This window comes from Oculina patagonica, chromosome 4 (genome assembly GCF_052425735.1).
Source record: "Oculina patagonica isolate OP01 chromosome 4, crgOcupat, whole genome shotgun sequence".
Classification (NCBI taxonomy): Eukaryota; Metazoa; Cnidaria; class Anthozoa; order Scleractinia; family Oculinidae; genus Oculina; species Oculina patagonica.
Window position 1 is genome coordinate 17,517,440 of NC_135761.1, and position 27,560 is coordinate 17,544,999.

A 27,560-nucleotide genomic window follows, 5' to 3' on the forward strand; every position below is an offset into this window, starting at 1 on the left:
ACGAGTGTACTTATGAGTTCTTGTGTAACGAGACAAAACAAATTTGCAACACTTTGCTCTTAAAAAGAGAAAATTTATTGCTATATCTTCATTACGTAATTCTTACTGAGGTACGTCTTAGCAAATGTAATTATTAAAACGACTCAAATAATCGCAAAGCGAAAATGGAGCTTTTTGGTGTAGCTATTACAAGTCCATAATTTGATTGCTATTGCTGGTCTCCTTTGACTACTGTTTAACGATACACAATCGTTCCTACTAATAGGGGGGGGATTGTCGATCAGATTTCCCTATTGATAATACGTCAAAGCATCAGTAAAACTAAGGAATGACTGACACTTCTTACTCAATCGTAAACAGCTCCTCCTGGCTTCGAAAACGACAGTTTTGCCCTTCCCAGCCTTTCAAGCACACTTTACTTCCGTCACGTTCGTCGCACGTGTAATGCCCGTTCACGGTGTCGTTATGCGGCACGCAATACGCGGCACAGTCGGGCCCATACCACGACGGATGACACTCTTTTACTCCTTCGTCGATACAGTCGTAGTTCACTTGCTTCTCAACGATTAAGCACGTCAGGGAGCAGTTACCGTCGAATCGACGGACACCGTCAAGACAGAGCTTGTTTCCTTCGTTGTCACAGGTGTAATTCCCCAGATGGTGGTCAGTTTGAGGAACACAGAACACCGTGCAGTTCTCGCCGAACCATCCATCAAGGCACTTCTTACTTCCGTCATGCGCACAGCTGAAATGTCCGCTGTCGTCATCGCGAGGAATGCATTGCGTGATACACTCGGCACCAAACCACGTCGGGAGGCACACTTTTAAACCATCGGACGGTCTGCATCTGTTGTGAACGAATAAGAATGTAATACATTTATTCTTAGCGCCAATCACACCTTTCCTAGAAGTGCGGTTGCTTATAAACCCTTCTATAGCTGTATTTGAATTTGAATGACCCTAGTTCGCAACTGGTACTAAGTAGGTTGATATAAGTGATTTGACGGATTTAGTAAGAAAAGGGAGAGAAGATATTAGTTTGAAAGTGACCCTGGCAAAGAGTAAAGTTTCAGTGGTACCGGGTATAAGAACTACTGGCTCTATTTCTGGCCTTGTGGCTTCCTCGTACATGGGGCTTCACAATTTTCTCGTTAACTGATAATATTTGAATGTTCACATAATCCATTTCGATACTGCATCCCTTCCCCAATGGAGAGAGAGAATATTTTGTTGTTTAAAAGTTCAATGTAACAGCGATTTCCAGGTTCCATTTTCTATTCGCGGTTTTTTCCAAATTTTTAATTTATCTAGACATGTGAATCAATCATTTCTCGGGATTTTCCTCGTTGAGTTGCATCGAACTATATGATATTTATAAGCACTGCAGAAACAAGACCAACATACTTTTAAGAAACCACCATGTTGCCCGGCACTGATGACCCAAGTTACATAAAGAATACCACGAAAAGTCTCAAAAAGAGGTTTCTCCTGCTATTCTTTGGGCAACTTGGGATAATCCTGCTGTATTAGAAGTATTTTCCTTATTTGTGTGAAAACCCTCTACTTCCTGAAGCAAATACCGTAATGATTCAATTCAGCGCCCGGGGCGTTTATTTACTTTTGGCACCTCAAGGGAGGGCGCTTATTCGAGACAGGGCGCTTATTTAATTTTTTGAGAAACAGCCAAATGTTCAAAACACAAAGTAAATAAATATTAAAACAACTAACAATAACAGAAACTGTAATAGTAACAGTACCAAATTGTTGAAAATTTTAGTTACTTATTCGAAAGAGGGCGCTTATTGGAAGGAGGGCGCTAAATCAAATCATTACGGTAGTCAAAAATCGACTAAAAATTATCAATTAATTACAGATGGGGGTTCGTGAAGACTTACTTGTAATGTCCTTTCTCGTCACTATCCTGAGGCACACAGTATGAAGAACAGCGCGAGCCAAACCAATTTTTCACGCATCTGTTACATGACGGACCTTCCCAACGAGACCGGCATATCTTATTTCCCTCCTTGTCGCACGTGTAGTGTCCGCGCCAGTCATCCCGCGGGACACACGACCGAGTGCAGCTGTTACCATACCAATGCCGCCTGCAAACCTTTCTTCCCTGACTATCACACGTGTAGTGTCCGCTCGAGTCATCCCGCGGGACGCACTTCACACTGCACCTAGGCCCATAGTAGTTCGCGTCGCAATACAACTCCAAGTCAAGCGTCACTGTAACGCCTCGCTCCCTTAGCGTCAGACTTTTTCGTAACGGGTTGCGGGATGTCCCTGGGGTGACGGAAGGGAGCGTTATAGACGGACTCCCTACGAAGTCATCGTTCGTAAATTTGTCCTTGTCCCAAACTTGCACTATTATCGCAAGGGCGCCCTGTAATGATAAATACAGCTACATGTAACATCAAAATTTTACTGTGGACCTCTCGTTTAACCAAACACATTGCACGACTTAGTTGATATGGACCCGGTGCAGGCGGAGAAAAGAAATAATAGACAGCATACTAGAGCAGTTTTCAATTGAGTGTCGTAAAACCAAAACCAAACTCCAAACTCCGGCCAATCACAAAGGACACAGACAATCCAGTGAACCAATCAAAGCTCGAAGCAAATACATTAGCTGGCACGAAGCGCGGGAAAACGTGCGAGCGAGTCACGATTGGTTTTGGTTTTACTCCTGATTGGCTGAGAAAGTGGCGCGAGATTTTTAAGCCAATTACTAAGCGTAGTTATGCAAAACCAATGCAAACGCAATTTACTTTTGACACTCAAGTAAAAACCGCTCTATCCACCCAAATGACTTAATATAACTGCATTCTTGCTGTATTTTGGCTAGCTCACTGGACAAGTCAAAATACGATGAGAAGTAGAAAGGTGAAGCGATATTTCAGTTTTTTTTTCAATTTGCAAACAGGTATAATTGAACGCTTTCTTTCCCGAAAACCAGACTTTAAACAGTGTGTTGCGCTGCGCATGGTCAGGAGAACTAACACAGATATCAAACCATGTTTGTTTGCGCTTTAATTTTACTTTACTGACTGCAACGGGTTAATAAAGCACCTACTTGAAAAGTATTAAAGGAGAACGACTTCCTAATGTTAAACGAATGGTCATCCCGGTCTCCAACCACGCCTGTCTCGCTTTGTCCAATGTTGCAGCTAGATGAAGATGATCCAAAGGCTGCCTGACTCACGCACAGTTTAAAATAAGCATCGCACGGGTAGCACCGGCCAAAGTTAAACATCAAGTGATCGCAGCATTTACCATTGCTCAGGCGATGAGAAGGATTTTTGTATTTTCTTAGAGTCACAACAGCGTGTCCAGTGCCTTCACAGGGTACCTGTTGAGAATATTGAGATAACCAGTGACACGTTTACTCTCAATAGCGATAAATTTTGAAAATGAAAAAAAATTATTTCGACAATTATAAATAAACAAATCGTACTATGTTAAAGTTACTTTTATTTGAATTTTCACACTCTAGGATTTCATCCACAGTCCTGTGGGAGGCGCGGTGGCCTAATGGTTAGTGCGCTGGACTCCGGATCGAGCGGTCCGGGTTCGAGCCCTGGCCGCGGTCATTGTATTGTGTTCTTGGGCAAGACACTTTACTCTCATAGTGCCTCTCTCCACACAGGTGTATAAATGGGTACCGGCGAATTTACTGCTGGGGGGTAACCCTGCGATGGACTAGCATCCCATCCAGGGGGAAGTAGCAATACTCCTAGTCGCTTAATGCTACAGAAACCGGGATAAGCTCCGGCCTGACGAGCCACTTGGCTCGACAGCAGGCTTTACCTTTACCCTCAAAGTTAGAACCGACTCGTGCGCATAATTAACAGTACCATATATGTAAGAACATTGCTAAAAAGTAGTTAGGAAAACTAGCTAGAAAAAAAAAACAGAAAACGTGAAAAAAAGATTAACCGTTTGAGCCTAAATTTGAGGGAAAGAGTAAAAACCCATATCTCAGGATCAGATTAAACGAAAATGCTACAGTAGTCGAATTTCACGTGACAGGATTCAGTCTTTAAGAAATATCCTAGTTCATTGGCAGCTGACTCGTCCCCAGTCGTCTTTTGAGTCCGTCTTGAGTCGACTGCTGAACACGGAGAGAATCATGGGAAGGAAAAGAAGAAGCGAAGGAGACTCGACTCGCCTTTCCTCCTTCCCATCATCCTTCGCGTCTTGCAATTTTCGCATAAGAGACGACTGGGGACGAGTCAGCATTGGCAGAATTAAAGCCCACGTAACAGGATTAACCTACGAAGCGGGCGTTCCTGACAGCGAAAAAGCAAAGAGGAAGTGAGCGAGAAAAAAAAACAAGACTTTCCCACCAGCTCCTTCCTAATTTGCTTTCACTTCTCTTCACTTTTCTTGTTTTGCTTGTGTGTGCTGCAGGGGCTTTCGTGATAAAATCGAACAATGAAAGTGTCGGAAATGCTAAGTGAAAATGTTTACTGCTAAACAAGTGAGCATGGCCTGATATGAATAAGGTGTGCCAGGAAAATAAGAAGCGAAGGAAATAGCAACAGTAAAATTATTGAGACTACTGTGCGAAGTTTTCGTGACCAATCTTATATACAAAGGAAGACGATAAGCAGCTACTCCTTGTCTGTCCGCTTCTCATCCCCCACCCTACGCTCCACTCCCTCCCCCCCCCCCCCCCCCAAAGACACACACACACCTTTCACATTCACCCTTGATGGCATGCCAACAAGCGAAATGGCAACGAACACGAGCTGATTGGTGATATTCGACTGAGGCCTTTTACTTTGTTCTCAAGGTCAGTTGAGCGCGCGGGATGATCACTTTGTGAGGAAGACTACCCGTGGTCAATTTTACCTGTAGTGACGCGTGTTTGTCATTTCAGTTCTCTCGAAAGTGAAATTTCTTCGCAGTTATTCACAAGGCGTCTATTTTGTCGTAGAAAGGAAAAGGAAAGGGGTATATAGGGGACCCTTACGTCACAGTTACAACAACTCGATTGCGTGACTGCTGTAGAGCAATAACGATTGAAAATGATTGGAATTCAGGCATTTAATGGAGAAAAACGTACATGACTTCATACAAATAAAAATATTCTACAACATTCAATAATCCTTAGGTTAGGTTCCATCGATGCAATTCCTCCTCACACAACCCCCCCTCCCCCCCCCCCCCCACCCCCTACCAAACAAATAAATTCTTTTAGTTCCGGAGATGTTGGAAGACTTCCAGCTCCTCTTCAGCTTTCGTATTTCCTACCAGAAACCTATTATGCATCAGTTTTCTTGGTTTCTGATAGCTTAACGATTTTCACTATTTGAAATCATGAATTGTACGGTGTATTAGTGCGACTAATCTAACTTACAAAGCCAAAGGGCGACACTTCAGTTTACAGGAACTCACTTACCATGAAGGCCAATATGACAGCGGCAGTGCTGACGAACGACAAGAGCATTTTCAGCATTTTGGCAAGTATATTCTGCCTCGTAAATAGCTGGCGCTGTTTAACAAACGTGTGGCAATATTGTAGAACGAATTGACGATTTCTGTCTTGAACCCTCGCACTTCTGGTGAAATATCGCTTATACGTAAGACTGCTTCGTGACCCTTCGTCAGAGAACTCAGATGTGGTGACGCGTGAGATCTATTATGCATATAAATAGTGGGTCATAAGATATCCAATGGCTGACGTTTGGCACAGTTCCTAGATTATTCTAGATATAGATAGAGACTTACACCACGCATTGCCACGCGACACGTACACTGCACGCAGAGCTAGACTCACGCAGGGTGAAATCGAAACTTCAAAATGCTGATACCCTCCCTTTCCCTCCCCTCCCCTCGTTTGCCCTTGGTTTAGGCGCGTAGTACTAGGTGTAAAAGCCTACTTGAGAAAAGGTTGTTTTTTTTTTACAAGGAACCACAAGAAAGATCACGGCGGAAATTCAAAACTGAACAGTACAGTGAAAGCCATCCTTGAGGTTCATGCGTCGTTCCTGCTGTTTATATTACCACGAGAGGCTTAAACCCGGCCCAAGAGTTATCATGAGTTATTATGATAACGCCCTTTGTTCCACGCGGTTTAAGTCATGATAACAACAATAAAACAGAAAATTACCCGAAAGGGAAATTATCGCGATATGTTTACAAAAAACATACTGTGTGAATATCAGTGATAAGGTCAATAAGGGCAAGAGTTTATATGTTGATATTTCTTTAATCATCAATTGTTATTATATTTCTTTTGAGTAATGATAAGAAAAAAAGGCAATACAAAGATATAAAACTGGTAACAAGACCAATTTTGGGGATGATTTTACCACCCCTTACACTCTTTGTAATCGATATATGTAATAAGTCTGTTACATTTTTTCTCTATTTATTTTTACTATTTTCGTTGTGTCGATTTTTACTGAATCAACAATGGGCAAAAAGTATATTATTACTTCAAACTTCAGGCTGTCTGTGAAGCAAGCCAGCTACCTATCAAGTCTTTGTACTGTATTATAACAGTTAAAAGTAATAAAAGACCGCTTGGAGTATTGAATTTAAAAATGCAAAAATGGAATATTGAGATGGTAATGGAAGATTATATACGCGATAATATTGTAGCTTAAAAATATGTCAAAAAAGTTGCGTTAGAAAAGGCAACTTAAACCGACTGTTACATTGAAGTTGTCAGTGCGGTGGGACTTCTGAATCAACCGGCAACATGCTCAGTTCTTTTTTTGATCAAGACAGCTTGGCCCTTCCCAGCCAGGCCTGCACACTTTACTTCCGTCGCGTTCATCACACGTGTAATGCCCGTGCAAGCTGTCGTCATGAGGCACGCAGTACTGCAAACACTCGGGCCCATACCACCACCGATTGCAGCTCTTGTCTCCATTATCGGTGCAGTAAAAGTAGCCCTGTTGGAAGATGGACGTATCGTTGCCCAGACACGTCAGCGAACAGTTGGCACCATATCGACCCAGAAGGCAGTCTATACACTCCGGGGGACGATATCCGTCTAAGCACACTTTGTTGCCCTCGTTGTCGCAAGTGTAATGGCCGCGTTGGTCGTCATCTTGGGGGACACAGAACACCGTGCAGTTCTCGCCAAACCATCCGTCAAGGCACATCTTACTTCCGTCATGCGCACAGCTGTAATGTCCGTTGTCAATATCGTCGTGAGGAATGCAGTGCGCCTTACACTCGGCACCAAACCACCACAATAGGCAGTCTTTCTTGCCATCAGATGGTCTGCATCTGTCGCAAAAAACAGTATTTCATAGTTTTACAGACGATCTTATCAACAGTCAGACGTATTTTTCAGCGGTAGGGGACGCCATCATGATCGGTTGTTTTCGGAAGTTAAATGATATATTCTTTGTTAACTTGTTGTTAACTTCACCCACGCACGCCTAACACCCCCCCCCCCCCCATTTCCTCCGCCTCCCCCCCCCTATGCTCTTCTTGCTCACCCAGGAGAATTACAGCTTTAATAACAGTTTGAAAAGCCAAGAGCAATGAATGAAGAATGAAATCTTAAATTGTGATGAGGTCTGTGTGCATCCACTTACTTGTAATGTCCTTCCTCATCACTATCTTGAGGCACACAGTATGTAGAGCAGCGTGAACCGAACAATTTTTTCACGCATCTGTTACAAGATGGCCCTTCCCAACGGGGCAGGCATATCTTGTTTCCCTCCTTGTCGCAATTGTAGTGACCATTACGCGGGTCGTCCCGCGGGATACATGAACGAGTGCAGCTCTTTCCATACCAATGCCGCTTGCAAACCTTTCTTCCCCGACTATCACACGTGTAGTGTCCGCGCCAGTCATCCCGCGGGATACACGAATGAGTACAGCTCTCTCCATACCAATGCCACCTACAAACCTTTCTTCCCTGATTATCGCACGTGTAGTGTCCACTCGAGTCATCCCGCGGGACACACTTCACGCTGCAGCTTGGCCCGTAGTAGTTGTCATCACAATGCACTTGCAGTTCAAGTGTCACAGTGACAACCCTGCTAGAAAGCGTCAGAAGTTGCTTGTAGTGGTTAAGCGAAGTTTCAAATGGTTTAACGGATTTCGTAAAGCTTTGTATCAAGTCATCGTCCGTAGGGCCCTTGTCTTCGTCCCAAACTTCCACCTTCAAATTAACGTTTCCCTGAAGCCAAAGAAGAAAATACATACGTATACTCTTGTCATGTTATACACAAATCAAAGGAAAATTAGTTACACGGTTTCTTTTGTTACTTTTCATTTTTAAAAGATGCCCGTGCGGGGTGAGTGTTGGAGAATGTAAGAAGATTTGAAACAATAAAAAGTTTCTAAAGATAAGAAAATAGAATTTTAATTACATAGTACATCTGGGCACGAAAATAGATTGTTATTATAAAGCCATCCTTGCCTTCAGTTTGCTGGGAGTGAGAAGTTACACTACAATTTTATAGCTTGCAGTATTTTGTTCCTACTTTTGAAAAACTTGCTGATAATCCCGGGGGGGGGGGGGGTACTCCATATAGTGGCCTATACGGGGAGGCTCCGCCCGAAAGGGGTACCTTTTTCAGGCTTCAGGTATATAAAAGGGTAGGGATTTCACAAGTTTAGGTATATGAAAGGGTATGTAAATCCGTCATTTAGGTTTTTTAAGGGCCTTGAATTAAAATATTTCGAACAGACGCACTTTATGGCTGTATTATTTTAATTTATAAAGCGCAACATGAAAATGACAAGAAAACGTCCTGTTCTAAGTCTATGCCAAGTCTTTTAGGTATATGAAAGGGGTACCTTTTTTCAGTAAAAGGTATATGAAAGGGGTACAATTTCTGTGAAAGTGGTATATAAAAGGGTAAGGGGTAAGAGCTTGGGGCGGAGCCTCCCCGTATAAAACTTTTTTGAGTACCCCCCCCCCCCCGGGCTGATAATTCCTAAATTATAAGCCCCCATTTCGTCTGTTAGTTCTCGTATTTTCCCTCTTCCTCATTCCCACCCCCTTAACTAACAACCAGGCATCGAAGTGTTGTAGCTGATGTCACCGGTCGCATGCGCAACCTTGTTCCCAGGGTTTTTCTCTTGGTTGCTTGGAACCAAGGGGAAACCCCTGGGAAATAATTTGGACGCAAGCGCTCTTTCAGCTTCTTGCGCAATCGTTAACGTTTCTCCGCTAAGTGAGAGGAAGGAGTGCTTGACGTACACAAAGAAAATTTGCGCAGTAGCCGATGAAACATTATCTCGAGTAAATAATAAAGATGGTAGATTTTAAGCTCGGTGATAAATAGTGGATATATTATTCTACATGACACGAGCGTGGGACAAAGAAAAAAATCTGAGTCCCCTACGGGAATCGAACCCATGGCCTCCCAGATACCGGTTGGGCGCTCGTGTCATGTAGAATAATATATCCACTATTTATCACCGAGCTTGAAATCTACCATCTTTATTATTTACTACACATTTAAAGATTTCGACATTGCTGATCCTAGCAGTATGCAAGACGCTTGTCACTTATCAACCTAGTAAATGGCCCAGCTCACAGCGAGTCTCTCGTAGCTTAGTTGGTTAGAGCGCCCAACCGGTATCTGGGAGGCCATCGGTTCGATTCCCGTCGGAGACTCAGATTTTTTTCTTTGTCCCACGCTCGTGTCATGTAGAATAATACATCCACTATTATCTCGAGTGTTTGACATATATTCTCAATAGAAACAAAAACTACGGAGTAAGCGGAGAAATAAAATCGTAAAAATCTATCCTAATTAAGAATTGATATCCAAACCTCCTTCACGGTTATGATTTTCTTTGTTTTAACCTGATAAATTATTAATGATTTTGAGAAGGTCCGGGAGAAGGCTCTAGTAAGGATCTGTTATTAAGAACAAGGAACAATTAACAACACACTCACTTGGAAGGAAGAAAAAGTGTATCGCCTCTGAATGTTGATGTTATGATGATTATCCTTGCGACCAACCACATCAGTCTCGAATTTTCCCAGGTTACCGTTATGAGCAGAGCTGGACGAGGACTGGGTCACCCACAGCTTAAAATACGCGTCACATCCGGGAGAGCAACTGAACCATCTTATGTCACAGCATTTATATTTGTACGTGCGATGGGAAGGATTCTTGTAGCTTTTGATTGTCACGACCACATATCCACTGCCTTCACAGGATACCTGTTGATAGAAGAAAAGCGTTATGATGTTTTATAGAACACTTATCGTCAAATTACAGAAAGCTGTCGCGTATCGGTATTAAAACGTTAATAATGGAATGTGGACAAATTATCATTCCTAGTGGGGGGAGGGGGACTCTTCTCACATAAAAGTGGCGGAGGTGATGTGAGATGATCTCCAAAGGGGGGTACATGTTTCCCCAGTCACTTAAAATTTTGACTTTTCTCCTTGTTCCCCGTTATGGATTCAACTGTTCCCGTGGAACAAGTGATTATGTTCCCTCGTTCCCACGTAGCACCGTTTAAAGGTAACATAATCTGGTTTTGTGGGCGTCTCAAGTTTATAAGCTAAGGGCTACACCAAGCTACGCGTAATATTTTCCACGATTTTTAAATCAAAATTCCAGTGGTATTCAGTTTAGAATAAACACCCAAAGCGTGCCAAAAATACATTTTAAAAACTGAAAGGTACGACGACCACCCCTTTGACAAATTAACAGCCCCCCCCCCCCCCCCCCAACACCACCATCACACTCCCCCCTACATCAACATCAGGTTGTTTCCAACTTTCTAAATGCATCCCAGCTCCAATTTTCTATTTTCCCCGGGTTAGCTAAGCCGAGACAAACACATTATTGTTATATTTTTTTAGCATTTATCTAACCTATTAGGGCTATTAGTTACGGCGTGCTTGGAATTGGGGGATTTACGTTTACCAGTGTACCTTATTGGCATTCTAAAGCAATTTACTTCCCCATCTCGTGCTAAAGGTATCTTCTAGCGTGTCAAAATCTCAGACTTGTAAAAGAACCTACTGAATCGTGCAGTTTTAAATACTAGTTCAATTTTTTGGATCTAATTTAAAATAGATCGGTAATCAAACCCAGTCGTTCTGGTTGCAGATTTAAATTCCAGCAGTTCCGGTGTTAACACTGAGGAGTTGTTTGCTCTCCAGAAAATTCTCTCCTTTACAAAGAGGCGTTTTAAAATTCGCTGTTTACAGCAACAAGGTGTTAAAAACATTTTGTTCTTTGAAAACAACAAATGCTGTGCTAGTGATACCGACTTGGGGAACCCTAGGGAAAAATACAGGGGAACTAACCGATTACGGATAAGAGCTCCACCGCTGGGGTACCTCCCTCTTCGCATTTGTCTCTGTTTTGCAAAACATTCGCCCAGCGAGGTCCCCGGTTTTATGAGTTAAATGGGTCTATTAGTCATGTTAGTTTAACTCCAATTTGCTTGCGGCTAGTTCCACTCTGCTTTGCTTTCGGTTAGCTTTATTAATTGTTAGTAAGGGCAGCACTATTTTGAATTTCACTCATTAACTGACTCACTGGCTTATTTGACTCATAAAAACGTTTCTCTCTCGCCTAGCTCTAGGCCAAGCAATGCTCACTAAGCTATCAGTGTACAGGTTTAGGCTTACTATAAAAACTCGATCCCTTAGTTGGTTTTGAGTTTATCTAAAGGAAACATCCTATTTCAGCACAAAACACGACACTGAACACTTTCATACCCGCCCCTTATTTAAAATCAACGAGATTCTTTGTTGCCGCAAAAAAAGCTCTGACATCAGGGTAAATATACCGTAACTAACTTACCACAAAGTTCAGTAAAATTGCAGCCGCGGTGAAAAAAGACCACAGCATTTTGCCTTCTGTTCTGGATCGATACTGGCTACAACTCGTTGTGTATTTGTGCAACAATCCAACAGAACTACAACACTCGGCTTGGCACTCTCCCAACAAAAGCCAGAGAAGCAACGCGAATGTTCAAAAGATGATCTCTCTGGGCGTCGCTTACTTAAGCTTGTTACCCCGTCCGGGGGGGGGGGGGGGTGCTCGTCTGTACTAAATTCAGTTTTCCTGATCAGTGAGTTTCCAAAAGGTATGGTTGATTTTTAAAGAATTTGCCTTTTTTGTCTGATTTAGGGTGTACGTTTTCACAAGTGCAATCTCTAGATCTATAGGGTATGGAAATTAAATATGATATATTTTCATCCGAAATAAACTTGAGGAGTACCCCCCGGGATGTAATCGTAGCTCACAATATTGAACAGGAGCCAGCACATCTCTGGGCCCCTAATTAGGCTATAAGGTGACAAAATGCAGCTGTAAGATTACAAATAAAGATCAATAACATTACTATTTTTAGCGAAAAGCTTAATTTAGTGTTTCGAGTTTTCTCAAGTTTAGCGACTTCCCCGATTTGTAGGTTGATTTTTCCAACATCGACTATATAAAAGTCTCAGTGATTTGCAAATTTAGATAGCACTCTAGTTAGCGATTTTTTTTAAGATAGCTCAGGGTTTTCGCTCAAGATTTTGATGCTAGAGGGAATAACCTCTGTGAAGCGCTACAAACTGCAAAACAAGCTGACAACTCGCACGAAGGTTTTATAAAAGAAGCTGTTATATCGACTGTCAAGTCTTGCAATATTTCGTTTGGTGCAGCAGCAAGCATCTCTCTTAAATTCTTTAATCTACTACAACATAAGCTGCAAGACTTCACGCAAGAAAAAGTCATCGGTGGTGATTTTAATTGCGCTTTGTCCGACAAAGACAAAAAAGGTGGGAACTCAGTCGCAAAGAAAGCTGCGGTAATAAGGGAAATTAACAATTATGTAGATGCAACAACTTAGTGGATATCTGGCGTCGCTTAAACCCCGAAGCTATACGTTTTTGAGTCCTTGCTTGAGTCGCCCGAAGGACATATAGACACCTCATGATCTCTCTCCTGCTCTTATCTCTCTTTTCTCTTTCCTTCCACGCCATCCTCTCAGTGAGTGCGTGTTGTAGTTACTTAATTTGGGTTCACAACGGCGGGTTCTCGAACCGCGTTCATTACAAAAAAGATAGCTTAATAAAACGGAAAAATAGTTTAAAATGGCTGACTGTTTTCCTCGCATCACTTCATCAAAAGGATAAATAATGTAAATATTGTTACTAGTAAAAGCGACCATAATGAAGCCCAAAAAATAAGTAAAAAAATAATCAAGAAAAAAAATAAAAGAGAGGAACCAGAGTGGAGACGCGAAAAAGTAAGCCAACTGCCGGCGAGTGCCATGCCTCCCTAACAGTGATTTTAAATAATTACACTAGATTTATGACTTTGACGAGTATGGTCCACAATTCGATTTAGGGCCCGAAGGCGCCGCGGAAAAAAGATAGAGAAGAAGCCGCGGGAGGGCGACAGAGCGAGCGTGCCGACACCAAGGCAAAAGAGGGTAAGAAAAAAGACGAAAAGGGGGAAAAGAAGAGAGAAAAAAAAAAGAAAAAAGAAGTAGAATAAAAAAAAAAATGAACTTCAGCAAAAATGCAAACAATCCGAAAAGTAATCATATTAAATGAACTAATGTAGCCAAATTGCGCTACAAAAAATAATGCACTTTAAGACAAAAGGAGCAATCTGAGAAGCAAAGTGAGGTCGACGAAGGCGAACGCAACACCAGATATTTTTACAACTTAGAAAAACGTAGTCAAACCAAAAAAACCATCCACAAACTAAAAATAAACGACACATATATTTACGACCAATTTGCAATTCTAAACGAACAGAAAAAGTTCTACGAATCAATTTACCAATCCAAAGAAAGCGACAATACCAGCTCCCAAGAGTCCTCGTTTTTTAAAGCCGAAAATGTAACACCATTATCACACGACGAACAACAGTTATGCGACGGTCCCATCACGGAAGCTGAATGTCTAAATGCAATCAACGGGTTTAAAAAAGACAAAACGCCAGGAACCGACGGCTTTCCTGTAGAATTTACAAATTTTTTGGCCCGAGCTACGACTAAATTTGTCAAGTTTTCATTCGCCTTCAAACCGGATCACTGTCGATTAGTCACGACGCGTTATCCTCACCCAAAAAAGAAAAGAAACTAAGAGAACGACCGACATAAAAGACTAAACACAAACGAAGAGACTAAAATTCCTAAAATACAACCCCGACCAAACGGGTTATGAAGGGTCGCAAGGTAAAAAAACTACAAATTTTCGGCGAATACCTGGAAGTAAGACTTCGAAAAAAAAGGACTACACTACGCACCAAAATTTAATTTCGGACCAGACACAAAGATGGAAAAGTTATCAAAAGTATCCAGCGTTGAACACGGTCACGCTTCGCCTTTTTCAATCACGAGGCGTCAGGCAAGGATGCCCACTATCAGGTGTCTCGTGATCGGAGAACTCTCGCAAGAGCGAAAAATACGAGTCCACAAAGGCACACGTCGGAAGAAAAAATACTTACGCAATGCAGACACACCACGGTGTTTGTAAACGATCAAGTTTAGTGATCAATCTACTCAAACTGCTACGTGAATTTAAACATACCTCCGGTAAATACAAGAAAAGAGGAATGTGGTAGGCGCCTGGAGAAACAAAACGGATACACAGTACTCAGATGGCCCCAGAACCGATCCGAGCCCTCGTTCCTACAATGCCGAAAGAAATAATAATTTTGAGAGAAAATCCGCAATTTAGAAAAAAATCAATGATGGAAAAAAGGAAACTTACTCTATGGTAGGATAAAAATAGTTAAGACTTAGTTTATCGAAGCTGATATACAACACCTCTTGTTAAAATTCCGATTTTACGTGAAAGAAATAACAAATAACATCAATTTATATGGGAAGGAAAACCAGCAAAAATAAAAAGAAAGACCATATTAGTAGATAAAGCAAGGAGGTCTAAAGATGATGGATTGAACTCATGGACAAAGCTCTCAAAATGTTGGATCAAGCGATTACTGAAAACGTCGATGCAGCCTGGAAGGTAATCCCAGAATTCGCAGCTGCGCACTATGGCGGTCTCTCCTTTTTAACAGAATGTCAATACGACATCAAGTACCTACGCCTAGACAACCTACCACCATTTTACCACACTCTTCTCAAATATTGGCAAGAATATAACACCGACAATTCTCAGACAAACCCCTCATTCAAAATAAAATTATCTGAATAATAGCTGCATCCTAGTTAATGTCGACGATTTTAACAAAACCATGTTCAAAGCCAGATCACCGATAAACACTTTCTTAAAAAAATCAAAATTTTCCTCACTGACGAACTCTCGCGCAAGTTCAACATTAACATTCCTTTCACAGTTTACTATGGCATCACTCGGCTATTCCAACCAAATGGAAAAGTTATTAAGAAATGAATTCATTTACCGCAAACTGTAATCCCCTCTCAGGACCTCCCGTCAACCCGAACCGCCTACTCTGCTCTTCTAATAAACCAAGTGAATCCACCAACATCAAAATCAGAATTTTATACGACTCACCAAAAAATTCACAAATGTACACTCTACAGCGATAACAAAATTAAATTCATTTATATAATTTTTCACCAACCAACTACAGCCCGGCCGGAATAATGATGCAATTTGCAAAACTGAAAAACAAACTATAAACCACTTGCTCTTCCACTGTTCTGAAACTAAAGCTTTATGGGAAAAATTCACCAACTGTGTTTTTAAAATTTACACAGCTTTTTCTTTACAGAAAGCACCGTCCTATACGGATTACATGACAATATTCACAACAAGCAGGCACTTAATGTCACTCTCCTCATTGCAAAGTACCACATCTTCTCAACAAGCTCATGCGACGGCAAACTATGTTTTGAAAGCTTTCTCCTCCGCCTTCAGAACCATATACAAATATTAAAACAAAGTTTCACAGCCAATAACAAACTTCAAATATTTTTGTCTTTATGGGTAAAATTCTGTAATTTATCTTTGCTCCTTCTCTCTTTTTTTTTTTTCTGACAATTATATTCAATCTTAGATGTAAGTTCACTTTTGCTATCGTTATGTAAACGTTCTTCGAAAAAATGTAACTGTTGTAAACACCAATGTATAAGTAATCTAAGCACCATATTGTAAGCAGAGCATTGTTAAGTAGAGTAATGTAAGTAGCGCCCTTGTGTAAGCATTATAATGTAAGTGATGTAGTTAAGTAATGTAAGTAATGGTTGTAAGTAGTGCTTCTTACCGTAATGTAATGTAATGTTATGTAATGTAACTTGTTTTGTGTCTTGCAATTAAAAAAAAAAAAAAAAAAAAAAAAAAAAAAGCATCTCACAAAGTTAAGCTGCTGGTATACGACCCGGGGGTGGGGTCACTCCCATATATGAACTAAATTTAAGCAGTTTTAATAGTCTGGGATACGGTATAGAAATCGGAGAGTTGTGGTCTAGAAAAGGGTATCATTTGCCAGGAAACTGATAAGTGGTATGACGAGTGAACTCCAGAATAGGAATAGAAACTCGGAAGAGAAAAAGGCTTTCCTAAACGTGATCCACCTTGTGTACCACAAGTGTTGGATCACTGAGGTGGGAGAAATAAGAACTTTTCTCCCATTACCACCATGCCTCACGCAGTGCGAGAGTCCCGAAGAGGACGAAACAGCTGTCCACTGCTAGGCTGGTGTGTTACCTCAGTCTGGAGATGAGCAAAGTGCACAAACCTGAGGTAGTGAGTCCAGTTCACTAATAAACGTAAATAAAATCATCGCGGCATCGTTGGGACAGGGTAGGGTTTTTTTTGGTGTCTAGTCTCAAAATCGGCTGAACATGGTCTCGCATACCAGCGCCACACCCCCACCCAAAAATATACAGATGTGCCCCCTCCCTGGTTTTCTGATAAAGTCAAGAAAGCAAAAGAGGATGAAATGGAAACTATTTTTTATTGCGTATTGCACACTATTATAAATTATTTTTATTGATATTACATCTTTAGCCACAGCTTTTGTTAAATAATTTTGCTAAATCTCTTATTCCTGTATCCAATTTCTTTTTGTCGTATTGTACAAACATTCAATGATTTAAAGTCAAACTAGTTCATTTGTCAGTTCCTCTTTGCCATTACAACAAATACGTTTACACTCACTCTTAAGTTAAAGACTACGTACATTTAAAATTTTTGAACAATTCTTTTAAGCCAATTTCTCTTTGTCATTGTTTTTCATTTCTCGTATTACTCTATCAATTTACAAGAAATATTTTCGTCAGTTACTTTAACTTAAAATAGTTGTATATTGAAAATTTCAAAAATTCTTTTAAGCCAATTTCTTTTTGTCATTTTTCGTTCATTACATTTTGCCTATCTATTTACAAATAATTTTAAGGGGTGAACAACCCTCTCTTCAATACAAAAATGCATTTGATTTTTTTCTTATTCTTGGGCTGATTACTCTTAAATCTTAGTAACCTGCTCCATTTAGTGCTAATATCTTACAACAAAACTCGTAAAAATATACAACAAGACTAAACATTTAACCATCTATTAATGTAGCAACTATATTAACTCCTTACTTTCTTTACTCTATTTCTCAATAAATGGCTGTAAACGCAATTATCATTACCTTAAAAAAGATGAAATTAGAGATGAGGCTAAAATAAGTCACACCTAAGAAAAACCTACACCGAGAACAGTCCCCCTTTTTGATACGAATTTCTTGTCTTGCTTCGTTGTTGTTCACTTTTTTTAAAATTATACCTTCGCCGCCAAACAGCCTGTTGGTAGTAATTCTTTAAGTTTTACTCTTGTACTGAATTAAAGAGACTATGTCACGGATTTTAACAGCCCAAATGTATATTTGTGTCGTAGGAAACCTAAAAATAATGGTCCATTTTTATGAACAATTGCTATTTTAGAACGCCAAAACTATTTAAAAGCGCGTTTGGCTGCGGATGGCTCGGCCGGATGGTAATGGATTGGTTACAATTTGAAAAAGTTAGTCAACATTTTCAAGTTGTTTCTGCGCGCCTTCAAAAAAATCGATATTTATAGCCGAAGTTTGATTTCTATCCCCAAATAAAGGTTATATCTTCTGTTAAATGTTCAAAGACGGACAATGTTTTTATGGGTAAAAATGCCTACCACTTATTTCAGAACAGTCTAGAACAAAAAACTGCGTAATCCCCGTGACACAGACCCTTTAACTTAAAAGATAACCATTACAGATCAACCCAAAGAGGGTCAGTTCTCAGCCTAGATCTTACCGTTTAAAACGGCCTAAAATCTGGTTCTGTTGACCAGGTTGATTAGGAATTCTTCGCTTTGTAATTTGTCACTATTCATATCCTATAAAAGCTAAAACTAGAGACCTCTACTACGCATGTGTTGAGCATTTATTATAGCTAGCACAAACGCTAAAACTCAGTTATGTCATAACATAACACTTAGGGAAAATAGCTATGCGACCGCTCCTGTAGACACACCTCTTAACGAACTAACACGCGGACGCACGTGTTCGTTCATAAATCAAACACCACGTTCCAGTCACTGTCCAGGGTCAGTTGCCTGTTACCAGCTCCGCCACTCTTGCCTTTTTCTCGTGCTGCGGCAAACAAAGGGTTATTGTACATTACCAAATGATCATCTACTTGTCTTGAGCCATCTTCAGTCCTGTACAAGAAAATGCACTCATTATTAATTGTGTTTAAAAAAGACACGAAGAAACACCCCCTTTGTTAACAAGCATTTTCGACGATATTAACGGAGAAGAACGTGATTGGGAGTCAAGATGGTCAGAGCTCTCGCTGATTTTACCATCTTATGATGTTCTTTTCGTGGAGGGTAGCCATTATTAAGAGATTAATCATTAAGCCTTTTCCATTCAAAAATGATCAAAACCGCGTTACAAGCCTAAAAAATGAAAAAAGTAAAAAAAAAAAACTCCCTCAAAACTAAATAAAATCTGTATAAAAATATATCATCACATAGTTACATGTAAAAACAAGTATAAAAACATGCGTTTTAGCATCAATAACAAAACAAGTTTATTTTTTTGACCCGTCTCGTGTATTTTGCTGAACTGAGATTTCTTTTTTGGTATCCAAACACGGATCAATGTGATTTTGTAAAGCTTCTCTAAACAAATGTGTGGCAAATTAAGCAAACAAAGGGTTAAAGTCTTGCTTATGTGGAAAACAATAGTACACTTGCAATAACATTTGCTTACTTTTTAAAGTTTGCTATGTCTTTGTTCAAAGAAAATTTGAAGGGATCCCGTTTCATCTCCCAGAACTGACTGGTTTCAACACTTCATCCTAAGGTTATTGTTGTTGTTGTTATGTCGTTATAAAGCGTAAACGCACTCGCTCCATCCTCATTATAACCAACCCTTTCTCCCTTCCACTTTAGAAAAGCCTGATACTCAGGCGACGCCGTGAGGGGGTGGAAAACTGAAATAAAAGCGTCTGTGTCAGGCTTTTCTTTCCTTTCGCGCTTCTACCCTTTCTCTCCCCCCCCCCCCCCCTTAGAAAAGCCTGATACTCAGGCTATCCTCATTATGCCATTAGACGCATAAGACAATCGGAACGATCGGAACTTATAAATTTATCTGTGATTGTTTTTGCAGTACTTACCAAGAGACTTGCTGAACTTTGTAGAACATGTCATTCATTTCGTATTGTGAGAGGATGTCAGCTGCTGGGTTAACTTTGCCGCCAACTGAATTCATCCTCTCCAATGAACACTTCTCTTTGTCATTGTGTTGTCTGGAGTAAGGAACTTTTTTCGTTCGGGGTCTACAACTGAGCGAAAGATTCAGATATTAAACAGTAGGTCTACAAATACTCTGTTAATGTTACGAGCGGCCCTTAATTCAGGGGGGACTAACGTATAAAAGTGACTTGGGTGATCGTCGAAAATCCCCTTTCTCGTTTCGTGGTACCGAATCTTTCTTGCAAATGGCCTGTATCGTTCCTTTTTTTTCAGTTTAACATCCTTAACTAGGTATTTTAATAACTTAAGCAGCGGAACCAAACCACCAATTTCTCAGTTCGGACACCCGTCGCTATTGTAAGAGAGTCCCCCTGGAATCCACCCCCCGTGAAAGTTTGAGTGCACACAAACTTTAGGGGCGAGTCACCCAAACTAACGTTTACTCTTTTATGCATCACGCTAAATTAACACGCGCGCATCACGCTACGTACGCGTGACTGTGTAAACACGCGCACGCCTTTTCTATCTCTAACAGCTTACCTTATCAAAGCAATCATCGCTATAGCACTGAGGCACAACAGAAGCGCAAAGCCGCCAGTGATTAAACCGATACGCGTGTTTGTCATCCATCCTTCTTTTTCCGACTTTCTGCTTTCCTTTTCCACAGAAACGTTCCCTTCACTTGGTAACAAAGTAGAGATGCTGTATTCTGTGGTTTTCAGTTCGGTTGCAGGGACTGACGATGCTACCGTAGTGGAGGCGACATATTCTGTGGTTTTAAATTCGGTTGAAGGGACTGACGATGGTGGAGTCGTTATTTCAGGTGGGCGAGTTGTAGTAATTCCTAAACAATGAAAGAATACATGATACAAGAAATGTAAATGATAAGAACTGACGTTTCGGTGCATCTTGCGCCATTATCAAGCTTTTTTATCACTTATTATGTAACTCTGATAATGGCGCAAGATGCAGCGAAAAGTCGGTTCTTATCATTTATATTTCTTGCATCATGTATTTCCAAATTATTTCTTATTAGACTAATGAAAGGATATCTTAGTTTTTCGTTCAAGTTCTCCTTAATCCCCATTCTACACCATCCTTGTCCTTCTTCGGTTTATTGATAAATCTAAAGCATCGAATCTGTTTAGCGTGAAGACGCCAGCATTCCATGTGGAAATAGCCATTTCATTCATTTTTAAACAGCATTTTTAAAACACATGTTTGCCAGGGCTCAGCTTAGACATTCTAAAAGTCGTGCGCTTCTCGTTTCCGGTTTGGTGAGCTTGACTTAGCTTCGACTTGTAAGCAAATCTAAGGGCCCCTGTGCATGTTTGCTCGCGTTGGATTTGACTCAAGGCTTCAACAAATCAAATATTTTAATAGAGAAAGTATCAAAAAAATTTGTGCGCCTTAGTGGTGTCAGTCTCTTGCAAAGCTTAATCGATGCCGTCATGGGAATGATTAAGTTGGGTCGTCCCACGAACTCAAGCGTTCTTCTGGATTCTTTCCCAGTACATGTCTACGGATCACCTTACAATTAGAACTGGGAATCGAATAAACTGATATGAGGCCAATCAAATGCGATCTACTGAGTAGTACTTTGGTATATTCTATTTGTTTCTACAAAATGGATTGTGGGTCATAACAACAAAATTAACTTACTCTGAAGGCACGCGTCTCCATGCCAGCCTTCAAGGCACAATCTATGGCCCGTTTCTTCATCACAAGTGTAATGTCCTTGACTGCTGTTTTGTGGTCTGCAAAATACCGTGCAGTTAGGTCCGTACCAATGCCTGTAACATAACCTGCTTCCATCTACGGAATTACAACTGTAGTGTCCGGTGGAATCATCCCTAGGGATGCAGTACACGGAGCAGTTAGGGCCATACCAAGTTGGGTGACAAATCTTTGCGCCGTCCTCAAACCCACAATCGTAATGTCCTTTAGAGTCATTGTTGGGCACACAATGCGTTGAACAGTTGGAGCCGAACCAACTCTGGTGACATATCTTGCTACCATCACTAGAATCGCATTCATAATGTCCCCGAGAGTCATTTCTTGGTGCACAGTGAACCGTGCAGTTTGGCCCAAACCAGTCTTGATGACATATCTTGGTCCCGTCTTCGACAGCACAGTGGTAGTGCCCTTGTGAGTTGTTCGTTGCTTTGCAATACGTTTTGCACTCGGATCCAAACCAATTCTCCAAACAAACCTTGCTGCCGTTAACGTTATTACACTTGTAATGCCCGTGCGAGTCATTGTGTGGTTTACAGAAGACAGAGCACAGGATTCCATACCAGTTACTGTGACACTGTTTACTTCCATCGATCTTGTTGCAATTGTAATGACCATAATAATTGCTGTCCTGAGGAACACAGTACGCTGTGCAGTTCTGCCCATAATAGTCTGGATTGCAAATCCTTTTTCCTGTCTGCGGATGGCAAGTGTAATGACCAGCGTGGTCATCTCTTGGCGCGCAATAAACGGTGCAATTCGGTCCATACCAGTTGCGGGCGCACAATTTACTTCCATTTATCGTGCACTCGTGTTGACCAAGAGAATTATTCTTGGCCTTGCAGTACACGGTACAGTTTTCTCCAAACCAGTTGGGCAGACACTCCTTAGCTCCAGTGCCACTGTGGCAAGTGAAATGACCTGCGGAATCGTTCCTTGGTGAACAGGAAACATCGCAGCGATCACTGAACCATCCACTGAGACACTCTCTTTTACCGGTGGTAATATTACACTTGTAACCCATGGACGAATCATTCCTGGGCGTGCAATCGCAGGATGGACCGTACCAACCTTGCAAACATATTTTGTTTCCATCTGAGTCACAACTGTAACCAGCATTCGAATAATTGGTCGGTTTACAATAAACGTCGCACTTGTTTTTACCGTACCAACTCCGCAAACAAACTTTTTGCCCCTGGGAATCACAAGTGTAACCCGCCAGCGAGTCATTCCTAGGGATACAATGCACTTTACAGGTAGATCCAAACCAACCTTGTAGACAAATCTTTCTCCCAGTGCCAGGCTCGCATGCGTAATGCCCATGTGTGTCATCATCATGAGGCACACAGTACACCTTACAACTGGCACCGTGCCATCCAGTTCGACACACCTTGTGACCAGTGGCTTTTTCGCACGTGTAATGACCAGCGTTGTCGTCATCGCGTGCTACACAGTACGTGGTGCAGCTGGGTCCATAATAATCACGATTACACTGAACCGAGTACTTCAATCTAGTAGTAGAGGGACTACTTCCTAGAGTAAGTTGCCACCATTTTGTTTGTGACGCCCATGATGCGGGGACGACGGAAACTTTCTGTTGATACTTGTCTATGAGGTCATCGGCAGACGGCCATGAGTCTTCGTCATAAGCTTTGATGCTCACTACGAACGCGCCCTAGGAAATGAGATGGCGATTATAAAATATAATTTTAAGAATGATTGACATCTTAATTTCCCTAATATGAACACAATACAAGGTCAAGCGAGCCAATGGCTGCATTTCTATGTGCTCTAAATACAAATGGTTTAAAATGAAAGATTCTTAAAACAATAAACAAATCCATACTTAAAATCTATGACACCAAGTAATACCCGATAATTGTACCAGCTAGCTTCACAAAAGCAACGCAAAAATAGTTTTAAAAATGGTTACATGCATCCAATTATCAAGAAAGACATTTTAGCTTTTTACACAACCGGCTTTCGTAGCGGTTTTCGTTTAACTGTGAGGAATAGTTGTGGGTTTACTTTGTACGTTGAAAAAACCTGCTTTGTCCCGGATGAAAGAAATATTTTTTTCATCAATCAATCAAGAACAAAATCAAATACAGTCGTGACTTGGCCCAAGTCACGAGGTTTGTTCGCACTTGGCTCCGGTACATGTAAATTCGAGTTCTGATTGGTTCATTGCGTTGTTTTCGTTTGCTTTGATTGGCTAGATAGATTACTTTACGTCATTACTCGGCTTACCGTCCATGAAGAGAAGGACCATACCAGAGGGTTTCTTCCACCACTATGAAAGTCTTCATTCTTTTTGAACACAATGTACTTGGTGTTATCGTAGGTCTTTGTCGTGGCAGATGCTACACAGGACCCCCCAGTAGTTTGTTTCAAACATATTTCCAAATAATAGTCACAGCTCCTACACGGTGATTCGCAACAATTCCCGTTTAAGTCATTATTAGAAGGATTCGAGAAGCTCGTCAGAAGAACAGACAATTTTCCTCCAGGGCCGGCTACTGTGACTGGAACCTGAAGAAAGTAATAGTAGACAGGAAATTGATAAAAATGGTTTTCTTCTGGTTTACCGGCGCTGTCTTTATAGCATTAATTTGAAATGCTATACTGAATACTTTTAAGTCAGTCTGTCACCTATGATTCAATCAGTGAGTCAGTCAGATGTGGTATACGTCAAGGGCAACCGCTCACGCTATTTATTCCTTTACATGCAAACTGCTACTGAAAATTAAATGAAACCTCCTGAAAATGAAATGGCTTCCTTTTAATTTTTCTACTTTTGGTATCGACGACAACCGTTCTGATCAGAACCAAGGAGTTAAATGTAAATAGAAGTTCCCTGCAAATACATCCTGACAATCGTTAACTAGAATCTGTACATCTTTGGGCACTTGGTAACACTTTGACCCGTCTACATCGCCCATGCGCAAGAAACTATGGACTGGTAATGTTTTTTGTCTTTGTAACTGAACGCCGTTAAAACAACAACATAGTTTAATAGGATCGTGCCAGTTAGCATGTTTCATGATTAGCGAGAAGAAATTGAGTTTGAACAGGTGTTTTCTGGCATGTGTTTTTTTTTTCTTGGTATCAGTAATTGGTGAAGACGTGCAGAAGTTAACAAAACATACACCTCCTAAAAAGACATTATGGCTATTTTCTCCTACGATACGTGCGAGACGGCATTCTATAGGGGGGCGTGTACCTCTTGTTAAAGTGTATCAAATGTGTGCGTAAGATCAGTCAAGTTAGAAGGCTACAGTTAAAATGATAAAAAAATGGTACTCTGAGCGCAAAATCAGAAATAGGAGATGCAGGTCATCCATTTTTTACTACTTAGTTTCAACGTTGTTAGCTAAAACCGCGTTCAAGTTACCGTTGATCAAAATTATTATTTCGTCGTGATTTTTTAATACATTTATACGGACGTTTTCACAAGTCTCTGTTAGTTGTCTGACCCTCACGTTAGTAGATGAAACTCTAGGGCGTGATACTTTGAATGAAATGTATTGATCGTAGCAGTACAGTAGCAGTTTTTTATACTGTACAAGATGGTTCTTTAAAGGTCTTCTAACTTTGAGTCTGTAGATCGATGAAACCATATGATAGTCACGTGTAACCATTCAAAGCTATTGAGCAATACTAAATTAAATTTGATTTTTTTAGACAAGGCACTCTTCAGGAGCCAACGGGTTAAAGTGATAGAAATAACTGATGTATGGTTATTTTTTTTTTTATTTTGATCCTTCTTGTGCCTGTCACTAAGCAAAACAAAGTCACACTCGAACCAGTTTGAGATAATCTTCCGTTACTTCCCGATTAAAATTAATCTCTCAGAGGGGTTTATAAATGCTTCTACGGAAGTCTTTCTAAAAATAAACAAAAGTCGAAATTTTGTAGTTTTATCAACTGGTTACTAGTTTTTAATTTCCCGTTCTAGTATATAAAACAACAAAGAGGACCTTTATTGGTCTGGAGCTGTTAACGGCCCTTCAGTACTTAGGCCACGTATCCCATAACACTTTTAGCGATTCACCTGTGATTATCAGTTTCTACGTTCACATGAGTTGTAAGCCTGAATTCATTTCGACAAAAAATAAATGTTGATCTGTTTGACGAAAGTATCAAAGCAAGCGTGATGTTTCATAGTCACGAAACGTATCATACAGTGCGTGTGTAGTGTTTCGTGGATGTTGAAGCCAACGATTTAGTTATGGCGCCTCGCTGGCATGAACGTTCATAGCCGTGACAAATCGGTTAATCCTCCCTCTCAATCAATCTACACTCTTAGATTGAAAACACACGTGAACGGATCGTGACGAAACGCATTTTATCAACTACTGCATGAAACAAAATAAACAGAAGATTCATTGGTGTTTTGACTAAACTTCAATTTCCATTAAACATAAACAAACGGGTTTCTCGCTGCCGGCTTTAAGAAAAACGCTTGCCATAAAGACTGCATTAACTCAAGCTGAAAAAAAAATCACAAAAAAATCACTAAGGCCTGGTTCTTTGTATTGTCTTTAAAAAAATAAATAAAATAAGATTTTCCTTGGATTTGAGCCGATTTGTGCCGTTTGTAAGCCTAAACCTGTCTGTGTTTAGAGTGTGTCATTTGGCCTCGCGCAACAGAATGACCTTTTTCATATCTTGAGTTTTGAGTGGCATATTTCTTTTGCACTTCTAAAAAAATTCAGTTCCAAGAAACCTCACTAGATCTGCACTTTTACTGAGTTTTCTGTAGCGTTATTAGGTTCCTTCTTTTCACCAAAATTAACAGGGACATAAACCTGACTTGTTCCGCTTGCATCAGTGGACCGCGGAATAGCCAAGGCAAACAAATGCATGCTGTCTCATAATTGCACACGCCCCTTTCTTGAAGCAGCATAACCCACCCGTTTCACCCAACTGTTTCACTCAAGACTGCCAAATAAACCGTTGAGAGAAACGAACCACAATTAGACGAGAAAATAAATGCCTTAGCTTGGTGGAACATCTCTTCACGGAGCACATGGTCACTGATGAACAAGAGTCCGGCCCTGGGCGATTCTACAGATAGTCGTACAATTATGATTAATTGAAAATCGATGCGTTGCCCGTGGGAAACATTTTTGTGGTGATTTTCTAAGTGATCAGACCGGAAACCAAACCATAAAACAAGATATCCGTCTTTACCGGCAGATTGGGTAAAGTTAATTATAGCGCCACTGTAAATCCCGTGTCCAAAACATCCTTATGTGGCACCGCTACTGTGTTTTGACACATCAGGCATCTTGCAACTTGCTTTTCACTTGCGGCAACTCGAACCGACGACTCGTTAAACAAAGAAAAGATAATGAAAAGGCCTTTTTATGACAAAATATGCCCTGATCACAAAACAGGAAAGTCACCGAATACCCGCTTTAATTGTTAAAATGACGCTACCACACACACAGACTGAAATGTATCTGCACTAAGATTTTTGGATGTTTAGTGTTTTCAATAACAAAGGCGCTGGTTTGTTAATAACCATTTTTGGGCTTAACGAAACGATGTTTCTAAGGTTTTGCGACTTTTTGCGCTTGGAAAAGCCGAAAGATTCGTTTTTTTAAGGCAGAATAAATATAAACATACGCAGCGTACCGTACGTAAGTATAATTTTCTCATGGAATACTTCCTCTTCGAGATTTCTTATTTGAGTCATGTTTCAAGCTAGAAATATTTAATTTTTGCTATAGCTTTATAATTTTAAAGTAAGGATTTAAGACAGAGAGATAAAAAAAAACTTTTGTCCCGCGAGATCGAGAGTTACGCGTCAGGTAAACTTCGAATGATGCGCGCAAAATTTCCCCTTTCTTTGGACCCCCATATAATACAATAGTATTTCTCGCAAACCTACCTGAACAGTAACGAGCAAAGATAGAAGCAGAAGAAAACTAGCGGCATTTCGGGAAACGGAGAGTTTCATCCTAACCATGCGGCTTTTCAGAATTTTTTTTAGACCTCAAACAATGTCGTTGTACGAGTGTGGAAGATGCACCACTCGAAACTAAGAGCACAAGTGCGCTTTTCCGAATCCTGACAAAATCTTCTTTCCCGTCGCACGCACACTTGTCTTGCGATAAAATAACAAAATGTTGACAGTCGCCACAGCTAGCTTTGGTACGCATTGAACACGTGATCTATGTCTCAAACGCGCAGTTGTGCAATCCAT

The 27,560-nt window shown here is 40.7% G+C and overlaps 2 protein-coding genes and 1 non-coding gene across 3 annotated transcripts in view; 2 read left to right on the forward strand and 1 right to left on the reverse strand.

Annotated features, from left to right (window-relative positions):
* Positions 1 to 52: 52 nt before the first annotated feature.
* Positions 53 to 27,440, reverse strand: LOC144648209 (uncharacterized). The gene is made up of 14 exons (XM_078507829.1): positions 27,246 to 27,440; positions 23,597 to 23,878; positions 21,275 to 23,021; positions 20,153 to 20,456; positions 19,534 to 19,701; positions 18,424 to 18,571; positions 11,760 to 11,924; positions 9,887 to 10,156; positions 7,563 to 8,152; positions 6,720 to 7,248; positions 5,408 to 5,644; positions 3,077 to 3,352; positions 1,896 to 2,386; positions 53 to 847 (listed from the first exon to the last, which is right to left on the reverse strand). The coding sequence occupies exons 1-14, from the start codon at positions 27,321 to 27,323 to the stop codon at positions 343 to 345; spliced, it is 5,790 nt and encodes a 1,929-aa protein (XP_078363955.1). The 5' UTR covers positions 27,324 to 27,440; the 3' UTR covers positions 53 to 342.
* On the forward strand, positions 3,521 to 3,593 carry Trnar-ccg (transfer RNA arginine (anticodon CCG)). The gene has a single exon. It is a non-coding gene; the product is annotated as a tRNA-Arg (tRNA).
* The window catches only part of LOC144651701 (uncharacterized), a 30,287-nt gene continuing 23,033 nt past the window's right edge, over positions 20,307 to 27,560 (forward strand). The window contains exon 1 of the mRNA XM_078511650.1: positions 20,307 to 20,435. The gene's annotated coding sequence lies outside the window, so the exon portion shown is untranslated. The remainder of the gene's footprint in view (positions 20,436 to 27,560) is intronic.